At 39.7% G+C, this 12,050-nt stretch overlaps 1 protein-coding gene across 3 annotated transcripts in view; it reads left to right on the plus strand.

Moving 5' to 3' along the window:
* LOC137621496 (uncharacterized) overlaps window positions 1–12,050 on the plus strand; it is an 81,566-nt gene that overhangs the window by 53,480 nt on the left and 16,036 nt on the right. For all 3 annotated transcript variants that reach the window (XM_068351846.1, XM_068351847.1, XM_068351848.1), the window contains exon 5: window positions 10,808–10,920. In XM_068351846.1, the coding sequence (XP_068207947.1) occupies window positions 10,808–10,920 (113 nt within the window). The remainder of the gene's footprint in view (window positions 1–10,807; window positions 10,921–12,050) is intronic.

The raw sequence follows: 12,050 nt of genomic DNA on the forward strand, positions 1-12,050 counted from the left end.
TTTAAAAACTTCTTAGTACAAATCCCTAGTCAGAGACTCTAGTGTGATTACTGTCTTGCACCGTAACTTTTCTTATTTTGGGTGAATTATCAAATGTTCAAGTTAATATTAATTAGCTATAGGCCGATTATCCCAATTCTATTACATATTCTTATAAGAAACAACTAAATCAGTCGTAGTTTCCACCACAACTACACGTTTACTCATGTGCTTGAAGTTTCAAGTGTTGTTTACATGAAAGCAGCATTGCCAAAGGTTCTTTATAAAATTTTGGTAAAGATGTAAAATTCTAGTGATATTTGCAAAATTCCTCATATACCCTATAAATATTCACACAAAATGTAGTTATTGATTATAGAAATCTATAAATTCTTTTAGGTGGAATACTTTCGCTACTGTTTATGTGATTCTGGATCTAGTTACTTTTCTGCTAACTTAGTAATACTGCACTCAACTAACAGAAGTTTTTTTTTCCAAGGACGTATTCAGCAACTGTCTGTTTTCAATATTTAACTTAGCCGGTGATTATATAGCTGCAACTCTGTTGCCCGACAGACATTTCTACGGTAAAAACTCGCCAGCGATCGCTACACAGGTTGCGGGTGTGCCCAACAGCGCCATCTGTCGTCCAGATACCCAGTACTCAATGTAAACAAAGACTCAATTTTCTCTCTGTCGAGCTATCGACAAGACGTACTTACTCGCTGTTGCTAAACTGGAGTTTTTTCACAACTAATTGGTGAAGTACTTTATTCTAGTTTTGAGCTTTCGCTATGCAGGTGTTTTATCTTCATCTTAAATCTTGAACTCGTTTTGGATAGATTTAATTATGGTGACAAAGAGAGTATGGACTTTCTTTCACTTTTAAATGGCCGACCCTTCCCTTAGACGGAAGTGTGTTTAGGCTTTTAGTAATTATATCACGTTATAGATTTTCCTCTATATATTTTATATCTCTCCGCCTTTATTAGGCCTCTTCGATTAACTTTCCATTTATTATAAACATATAAAAATAATTTTAATGTTTTGTTTATATAGACCTTTCCTGAGAGTAGGCGGTCCTAACTTGGAAACCGAAGTTAATCAACGTTGAGCCCTTTATATCGTAATTAGCTTTTAAAGAGCTAAGGATTTAAAACTTTTTAAATGTAATATTTTATGAAAGAATTTCTTTGATAGTCTTCGTACTGTTTTCAAAGATGAACTAACGTTTAGTTTATTTATGCTACGCAGTTGTTGACGTTCAGGACGTTCAACATGCGCTCTATCGTTACGATAGAGAGAGAGTGTATCACGGTTTCACTTTGCAGTAAGAGTAAATCGATTCTGACGTTTTGTTCATTCTTTCTTAGCTTAAATGTTTTAAATTCTATTTTAAAGGAACTTTTTATTTGAGAAACCTTTCAGTTTTTTCCTTTAGTCAAATAACATGTTTTTTTTGACGAAATATAATTGGGCTCTTCTCTTAGGTGCGAAATCAAGAGAGAAAGAGAGAGAGAGAGATAGAGACGGAGGGAGAGAGAGGAGAGAAAACGTTCCGTTCAAGCGGGTAACGTTGTTCTCGAGTTACTCTCGTCCCTAGTCGCTGTACGGGGAGGAAGGATAAAACGTTTTAGTTTTTTATTCTCGTCCCCAGGCTATGTGCGGTGAGAGATTGAAAACGTAGTTATATGAACTAGTGTTTAGTCTCTTTCCCAGCCACTGATTTTTTTTTATCTTAAAATATGTTTTCTGTTTTTTGCTGGTATTAATGAGCTTGCATTATACGACTGATTTCGCAATTACTACCTTTTAATGAAGGGTAGAATTGCGTGTTTCAGGTAGAAATCAGTAAAAGTTTCGATTTCAGTGAAATAAGTGCAAAACAGAAAATCGAAGTGATAAAGTGATAAAGTGATATGCGCAAAGTGTTACAGTGTTGCGTCCGAGGGTTCGTCTGTTCGTGCCTGTCGTTCACCTAGTCCGGGACCTCTTACATGCTCCCAAGCCCAGGGGAGAAGTAATGTCAAACGACTTATGGGTTCGAGAGGCCTTGACCAACGAACAGACGTTTTCCCTCTATGGTATCGGGTGTATCTTACCAAGATCTCCCCTACCATAAGACGAGAGAGACGTTGTTTCTCCTCGTCATCCGAAGGCTTTTCGCATAAGAAACCTGTCACAAGGTTTCGAAGCCCTTAAGCGAAAGTCAGTCCTTTCAGGACAGGTCCAGCGTCCTGGTTACAACCATTAGGACAGCTCTGACCCTATGCAGTCATCGGATAACTGCTCGCCGCCTAACAAAAGCAGACTCCGAGAGTCTTTTTTTGTAGGCAAAGTGTTGCGGTCACAGACGTTACCCTCGTCTCTTACCACAACCTTTTCCGTTGATCCTTAATGGGTTGTATGGCAAGACATGCAGTATATGCTTGCCTCCCTTATGGAAGACTATTCTACCGATTAGTCCGTTGAGTCTAGCCGTTTATCTCATCGATATCCTGGCTTTCAGCCAACCTAACGTTCCATTGTGCTTACTGTTGACGTTGGCGTAGCTTAGTCACGTCAGTTAGGTTGTTTAGAACCACACTCGATGCGGTCTCGTGTGGTTTTTCAGCCGCATTTGGACGTTAGGCCACTTGCTGATGCTCCTGTTGACGTTCAAGACGTTCACTAACAATCGGAGTTGACTTGTTTTGACGCTGTGCGTCAACCTCCGCATTCTAGAGTTGTTTTGACTGCTCAGTCTAGGCAGTCAAAGCAGTCTCGAGTGGACGCTGTGCGTCCTCACGCACCTGTTGTGGTTGACAGTTCAGTTGTTGACAGTTCACAGACTGTCAAGCAGTTACATGACGTTGCGTTCTGGTCCGCTACTAATGCACCAGTGAGTGTGGACTCTGCTTGTAAAGCATTGCCACCACGGTAGGTCTCTCCCTTGCTTGAGACTCAGCTTTTATCGGACAAGGTTCCTGTAGATGAAGTTGCTGTTCCCCCTCCTACTGATATTCCCTTGAGGACTCTGTCAGATGGAGAGGAGCCTAAAGCTGCTTAGCCTCCTATGGACTTTAATTAAATCATGATGATTTTTTTAAGGATCTTTGTCCGGATCTTTTTGTAACTGCTGCTCCTCGTTCGCCTAAACGTCAGAGCTTACACTAGGCCTAGCTACTTCGAAGCCGTTGTTTTTAAGCTAGTGCTCTCTCGCTCTCCTAGAGAGCTTTACGTTGGCTAGGCGACTGGTTTTTCACCAGGAGGAGTTTGGGGGATACAGCCTTTGCTTTCCCTTCTTTTAAACTGGTTTATAGAGCGAGAGTCTGATATGACACGAGAGAAGTTCTCGGCTTGGGAGTTCATGCCTCTGCCCAGATAGACTTCTCAATTCTCGTAGACTCTCCCTGGCGCCTGGCCAGGAGACGCTCCAAGTTGTTTACAGGTCAACTTCACAGCTGTTTTCGAGCCTTTGAAGTTTTGCTGTACAATTATGTCACGCATAACAAGGCTTTCAGGGATGGTAAACGGTACCGCCTCAGTCGCTAACCCCGTCTGTTGCCACACCTGCTCCCGTAGACCCTAAATGGGCTTTGCTGCAAGACATGCAGTCCAAGCTTGCGTCCTTGATAGAGGACTTTAATGCGGAGAAGGTTGCTACCGAACCTTCTGGCCAACAACCTTCCAACCGGTCGGTTGTGCGCCCTGTTGACGCTGAGGTAACCTACTCGCGTCTGCCAGTTGAGGTGGTTCCTCCACCGATGCGACCCAGTGTGGGTTGCCAGCCGCACGTTGACGTTAAGCGACGCTCGGAGGTGGTTGTTGACGTTCAGGACGTTCAACAACCAGCAGAGGTGACTTGTTTTGACGCAGTGCGTCAACCTCAGCAACCCGGTAGGGTGTTGACTGCACAACCCAGACGGTCTAGACAGTCTCGGGTTGACGCTGTGCTTCCTCGCGCACCCATGGTTGTTGACAGTTCACAGACTGTGCAGCAGTTCCATGATATTGCGTCCGGCTCCGTCACGCATCCACCAGTGCGACCGGACTCAGCGAGCCAGACGTTACCCACTCCGTTGCCGTTTCCTCATCAGTTTTCGGATGAGGAACCCTCTGATGAGGACGTTGCTGAACAACAAGACGATCAGCCCCCAGAATAGATCAAGCCCTGCTATCCATCCAGAAGATGCTGAAGAAGGAACGCTGCTCAGTCAGGCTGTGGATGAGTCTGGTAGGGACGCTGTCATCCGTGGAACAATTTGTGTCACTAGGAAGACTACACCTCCGTCCTCTTCAATACCATCTAGCTTTTCACTGGAAAAAGGACAAGACGCTAGAAGCGGTCGCGATCCCGGTTTCCGAAAAGATAAAGTCTTGTCTGACTTGGTGGAAGGACAATATCAACCTAAGAGAGGGTCTTCCCCTGGCTGTTCAGACTCCCAACCACGTTCTCTTCTCGGACGCATCGGACGTGGGCTGGGGCGCGACACTAGACGGTCGGGAATGCTCAGGACTGTGGAACTCGAGTCAGAGGAGCATGCATATCAACTGCAAGGAGCTGTTGGCAGTACATCTGGCCTTGAAAAGCTTCAAGTCTCTCCTTCGAGGCAAAGTGGTGGAAGTTAACTCGGACATCACCACGGCCTTGGCGTACATCTCCAAACAAGGAGGTACCCACTCACTGACGTTGTACGAGATCACAAGGGACCTGCTCATCTGGTCAAAAGGTCAAGACATCTCCCTAGTAACGAGGTTCATCCAAGGCGACTTGAACGTCATAGCAGATTGTCTCAGTCGGAAAGGGCAAGTAATTCCAACCGAATGGACCCTCCACAAGGATGTGTGCAAGAGACTTTGGGCCACTTGGGATAAAATCATCCATAGATCTCTTTGCAACCTCGCTGACCAAGAGGCTTCCAATCTATTGCTCTCCAGTCCCGGACCCAGCAGCAATACATATAGATGCTTTCCTCCTAGATTGGTCACATCTGGATCTCTACGCATTCCCACCGTTCAAGATTGTCAACAAGGTACTGCAGAAGTTCGCCTCTCACGAAGGGACAAGGTTGACGTTAGTTGCCTCCCTCTGGCCCGCGAGAGAATGGTTCACCGAGATACTTCGATGGTTAGTAGACGTTCCCAGTAGTCTTCCTCTAAGGGTAGACCTTCTACGTCAGCCACACGTAAAGAAGGTACTCCAAAGCCTCCACGCTCTTCGTCTGACTGCCTTCAGTCTATCGAAAGACTCTCGAGAGCTAGAGGCTTTTCGAAGGAAGCAGCCAGTGCGATTGCTAGAGCAAGGAGAGCTTCTTCCATTAGAGTCTACCAATCGAAGTGGGAAGTCTTCCGAGACTGGTGCAAGTCAGTTTCTGTATCCTCGACCAGTACCTCTGTAGCTCAAATAGCTGTTTTTCTCTTATACCTGAGAAAAGGACGATCCCTTTCAGCTCCCACTATCAAGGGCTACAGAAGCATGTTGGCATCGGTCTTCCGCCATAGAGGCTTAGATCTTTCCAAACATAAAGATCTGCAAGACCTCCTTAAGTCTTTTGAGACCACCAAGGAGCGTCGTTTGGCTACCCCTGGATGGAATTTAGACGTGGTACTAAGATTCTTCATATCAGACAGGTTGGAGCCGTTACAATCAGCCTCCCTGAAAGATCTCACTCTTAAGACTCTTTTCCTGGTATGCTTAGCCTCGGCTAAAAGAGTCAGTGAGATTCATGCCTTCAGCAAGAACATAGGATGCTCGTCAGAAAAAGCCACTTGTTCGCTACAACTTGGTTTTCTAGCCAAAAATGAGCTGCCTTCTCGGCCTTGGCCTAAATCTTTCGATATCCCCAGCTTATCGGAGATCGTAGGCAATGAACTAGAAAGAGTCTTATGCCCTGTTAGAGCTCTTAAGTTCTATTTAAAGCGTACTAAACCTTTACAAGGCCAATCTGAAGCTTTATGGTGTTCAGTTAAGAAACCATCCTTGCCTTTGTCAAAGAATGCTTGGTCAGACTTTATCAGATTGTTAATACGAGAAGCTCATTCACATCTGAGTGAGGAAGACCGAACTTTGCTTAAGGTGAAGACGCACGAAGTTAGAGCTGTAACAACTTCCGTGGCCTTTAAGCAAAATATATCTCTGCAAAGTATAATGGACGCAACCTATTGGAGAAGCAAGTCAGTGTTCGCGTCATTTTACTTGAAAGATGTCCAGTCTCTTTACAAGAACTGCTACACACTGGGACCATTCGTAGCAGCGAGTGCAGTAGTGGGTGAGGGCTCAACCACTATAATTCCCTAATTCCATACCCTTTTAATCTTTCTCTTGAAATGTTTTTATTGTTGTTTTTTGGGTTGTCCGGAAGGCTAAGAAGCCTTTCGCATCCTGGTTGATTTGGCGGGTGGTCAAAGTCATTTCTTGAGAGCGCCTAGATTAGGGGTTTTGATGAGGTCCTGTTGTATGGGTTGCAACCCTTGATACTTCAGATCCTAGGGGTCGATCAGCATCCTAAGAGGATCGCGAGGCTCCGTAAGGAAGACGTACTTAAAAGGCAGAGAAATTGTTCAAGTCGACTTCCTTACCAGGTACCTATTTATTTTGTTTTTGTTATTTTGATAACTTCTAAAATGAAATAAAAACTCTTAGCTCATAAAAGTGTAAACATATATTGCTGGTCTCTACCCACCCCCCTGGGTGTGAATCAGCTATATAATCACCGGCTAAGTTAAATATTGAAAAATGTTATTTTGATAATAAAATAAATTTTTGAATATACTTACCCGGTGATTATAAATTAAAGGACCCTCCCTTCCTCCCCAATAGAGACGCAGTGGGACGAGGAGAAAATTGAGTCTTTGTTTACATTGAGTACTGGGTATCTGGACGACAGATGGCGCTGTTGGGCACACCCGCAACCTGTGTAGCGATCGCTGGCGAGTTTTTACCGTAGAGTTGTCTGTCGGGCAACAGAGTTGCAGCTATATAATCACCGGGTAAGTATATTCAAAAATTTATTTTATTATCAAAATAACATTTTGTATTATTTCGGAACTCAGGCAACAAAGTCATTATCAATATATTGCTTTATTACAATATATCAACAAAATATGAGAAAATAGATATATACTCAATAAACAACTCTGTCATAGTGTCATGTCGTCTGCTACGAGACCACTAGTTGGCATGTTTACTTGTGGAAGGGGGGTTAGCGAGTCATCAGCTGATTACCAAAAAAAAAAAATAATGATAATAATATGCTACTGTACTTCATTAAATGAAGTGCAATATAAAAATGAATGAATTTATATTATATGAATGATAATTGTAGGTTTATATTCTATCTCTCGTGAGTTTGAGTGCTTTTAAGTCAATAGTTTGGTGTTTGAGGTGTGTCAAACTCCCCTCTACAACTTTTTCTTAGTGTTAAGACGCAGGGTGATTTTGGGGGTACTGTAATTATGACACGGGAAATACAGTATATTTGCCATCCGTCCTGAATAATGTATCAAATTGTAATTTTTGTCACCTCCTAATGATGAAAATATACATTGGTGTGAACGGCATCCACGGATACGAGTTAAATTTCATAATCGTCAGTGTCCGAAGACTCAGATCTATCGCACCTAAGCCGCCTCCGATAGCCTTACGCTGTTAGGAGATGTTATTCAAAGTAAATTTATTCTCGGATATAAGGTTCGTTTTGCATACCTGTAAACTCCTAAGGGTTTATCTAACATAGAAGTGTGATTTAACATCGTTTAAATCATAAATCGGCATGAAATAATTGACGTTTGAAAATAGACACATCTTTTTTGCACTTGAAATGACCTCGTTTTCCATAAATATGATCATATCACCTTGCGACATGACATCATTCAATCGATATACATGAGTAGTTGTCACTGTTTAAGGGAAGGCACGTCTATTTATAGAAACTGAAATCAGACAACGCATGTATCGTAGTGTTCAGAGAGCGACTTCCGCTTGACCTACATGTATGCTACGAGTTGAGATCTCAATTGCTACCTCAGCTAAGAAAATAAAAAAAAATTGTACTTGTATAATTTCCCACCGGTACGATAGGTAGCATTGAATAAACATACTGGTTGGAAGATTTGTGAAAAATTAATACTGTACGCGTACTAGGTGGAAATGGAGTGTACCGGTGGGAAGAAATTTGAAAAATTAATTAACGTACCTGTGCGTTTATTTGATACTTCAGAGTAGTAGAACTGGGAGTGATAAAGTGTAGTGCGGTAGACTTTAAACTTGATGAATTTGGGAGTGATATTGTTAAGTCTGCAGTATTGGAGGAAATCCAAATCGAGATGTCCCTTATCGTATCACCCTCTCTTTTATAAGCGATATGTGGATGGCACTATTGCTCTATTTAGGTCCTGAGAAGCAGCTGAAGCTTTCTTGCAATATATCAATGACTTACATCCTAATATAAATTTCTCAATTGAGCATGAACAAGACAACCAACTTGCTTTTTTAGATGTTTTAATTACTAGGACAGAACATGGTTTTAATACGAGCGTCTTTAGAAAAAAGACGTTCACAGGTCAAGGTACTAACTTCTATAGCAGTTGTTCCATGATATTTAAATTGAATAGTATTTCCACGCTGTTACACCGTGCTTATACGTTATCTTCCATCTGGCATAACTTCCATAGCGAAATCCAATTATTACTTCAGTTTTTTTTAAAACAATTCGTATCCTTCAGCCTTACTCTTGAAATATGTTAATAACTTTTTAAATGATAAATTTAAGCCACGTCAACTTGTACCAAATGTGCCTAAATTATTAATACAGTATATGCTTCTATACCTTTAATTCATTCTAACACATTTAAGGTGCAAATACTAAAAGTCATTCAGAAAACTTTTCCGGCTGTGAACCTTAAGTTGATAGCAAAAAATCCTAAAACTCTGGGTTCTTTGTTCTCCCACAAAGATAAACTTCCAACTTTGATGCAGTCTTTGGTGGTATATTGCTTTACTTGCCCGAAATGTAAGATCGGGAAATACGTGGGAGCCACCAAAAGATTACTCAAAGTCAGAATCGATTCTCATCTGAGTCAGTCACCGTACGGGATGTACTTTGAAAACGAAAGAATTTTCCAACATACGAGAACATTGTAATAAATGTAAAACATCATTTTCATAAAGGATTTTCGCATTGTCACCCAAGCGCCCAATGAATATTCTCTCTCTGTTTTGGAGTCGTTAACAATCAAACAGCTTTTGCCCCCATTAAATGGTCAGACTTCTTCCACAGTTCTATATATAGCATAGTTGACGTCCTCCTTTCCAAACCCGACAACGTCACTCAGTTTTTTAGCTCCATAGAGATAGGTACTAACTTGAGCATTCTTCACTTTTTAATTTTATATATATTTTTTTTTAGTTCATTTTTTAAATGATTATATTTAACTTTTACGTTGTTCCATTTGTATTAATATTAATAATGAGTCTTTTTTTTAGTTTGTATATTTTACAGCCCTGATGATGAGACCCAAAGTCTCAAAAATTTGGAAAATAAATGTATGATGTTACGCTGGCTTTTCTCCATCCTATTTATAATATATATATATATATATATATATATATATATATATATATATATATATATATATATATATATATATATATATATATATATATATATTATATATATATATTATATATATATATATATATATATATATATATATATATATATATATATATATATATATATATATTATATATATATATATATATATATATATATATTATATATATATATATATATATATATATATATATATATATATACTCTAGCTGCTAATTCATTTCTTGCACATATAAACTATAAGAAAATGAAAAAAAAACCTGAGGAAGTGAAATAAGATAGTGTGCCCGAGTGTACCCTCAAGCAAGAAAACTCTAACCAAAGATAGTGGAAGACCATGGTACAGAGGCTATGGCATTACCCAAGACTAGAGAACAATTGTTTGATTTTGGAGTGTCCTAGAAGAGCTTCTTACCATAGTTAAAGAGTGTCTTTTACACTAAACAAGAGGAAAGTAGCCACTGAAAAATTACAGTGCAGTAGTTAATCCCTTGAGCAAAAAATAATTGTTTGGTAATCTCAGTGTTGTGATGCGTATGAAGACAGAGGAGAATGTGGAAAAAATAGGCCAGACTATTCGTTGCATGCGGAGGCAAAGGAAAAATTAGCTGTAACTAGAGAGAGGGATCAAATGTAGTACTGTCTGTCCAATCAAAGGACCCAATAACTCTCTAGCAGTAGTATCTCAACAGGTAGCTGGTGCCCTGGTCAACCTACTACTTAGATGAATTGTAGGTGAACTTCATTTACTGTGAATAAATTGTATTATGATTCTAAAATTAGTTATTTTAGATCATATCAATCCTCTCCCCCCTCCTAACTGATTAGTGCTGTCAAGAAGTTTCTGGATTTGAGTTGACATTGCATACTGAAAGCGTATGTACACCCGGTCTAGTTTAAACACAACACCATGTATGCTACAGTAGTGTCCTATTGCAGTGAGGGAGAATAGAAACTTATTTTTAATAATAGACGTTGTTACAAATGAGCTTCAAAGAGGAAGCCTGGTGAATTGCTGGTGATTATTGAAATAACCAATTTTATTATTGAAATTCTATTAATTTCATTTGTGGAATTCCTTGATTCTAACTAATATAATGACCGTCAGTATTTAAGATTATTTTTTATATTACAAAGTTAAGTAAAATAAAGGTTAGTTGTAAGTTATTTGAATGCTTTTTCTTTATTATAGTAAAGTTTACTTTATAACAACTTCAATATTTTACTTTTAGATTCATGGTAAAGCACAGTTCAAATGCCCGACATGTAAATTGCCATTTTCTGCTGAGAATGCCTTTGAGCGACATAAATTGGTTTGCGCAGGGGTTTATAAAAGGCCTATCCCGTAAGTACAGTACATACATTGTATAGTGTAATGTTTTTTTCACTTCATGTTATTTGTACTTTAAATATACTGACAAGAGTACTGTATTGAGTGCTCTTAAAGTCTTTAACACATCATTTGGTCCTAGGTCCTGGTCTACATGCTTTTGAGATTTCTTTGTTTGCTCCAAGTATTCTCTTATGCATCCTACATACCTGATGTATAAATTTCTTCCATTATGCAATATTTTTTTTTTCTATATTTCTTCCTTATTTATTGCCGATTATTTTGTAACTTCTATACATATTTGTTCCGACACAGATACAAACCTTCACTATTTATAGGGTATACTTTTGGCGCAGGTGAAAGAATACCCTATAAATAGCTCCAGGTTTGTATATTAGGAAAAATACAAATTATTTCCAAATTTGTTATTTTAGTATGTATTTGTATCTATTAACCAATTTGCTTTTCAAATAATTTTGTGTTTCAATTTTAATATATTTATTAAAATGAGCTTAGCCTAATATGTGAGGTTAATATACTACTACAGTATGTACTGTTCAATATAAATGAAATATTTGTTCCAACGTGTATACAACCCTTTTGACCTTTAAAATAGGGAATGTCTTGTGCAGAGCTGGAATGGCTGTCAAATTCGTTATCGATATGGTTAATAACAGGTGGTGATTGTACTTTCCTGTCAAACACTCTTTTTTTTTGGTCTTTGGCTGCAATGAGTTCGGATGTATTTTTGAGACCTATTCAAAGGCTAACCTTTTTCTCTCTTACAGAGTGGATGGTTTTGATTGAATTCAATCATGGATGTGAAGCAAGAACATCGTAAATGCAGCAGAAAGGGCATATGCTGCTATCACTGCATGACTAGACCAGCCGTAGATCCGTGCTCTATCTGCGCCAAGTGCAGATTGTGGCCTTCCATTCAGTTGCAGACTTTTCCTTTGAGAAAGAAATAGAAGGTTAAGTCTTCTTGGGTGTTATCCTAGGCAATGCCCAAGGCGATTCCAAAGGAACTAAAGAGCATGTTTCTTTCCTCATCAAGCTTGTCATTCACTGAAGCCCCTAGACATATGGCTCTGGCTCAGCTCCTGGGAAGTATGTTTTGGGGGCAGGAAGACCTCGGGTCTTTA

This window comes from Palaemon carinicauda, chromosome 28, assembly GCF_036898095.1.
Source record: "Palaemon carinicauda isolate YSFRI2023 chromosome 28, ASM3689809v2, whole genome shotgun sequence".
Taxonomy (NCBI): domain Eukaryota; kingdom Metazoa; phylum Arthropoda; class Malacostraca; order Decapoda; family Palaemonidae; genus Palaemon; species Palaemon carinicauda.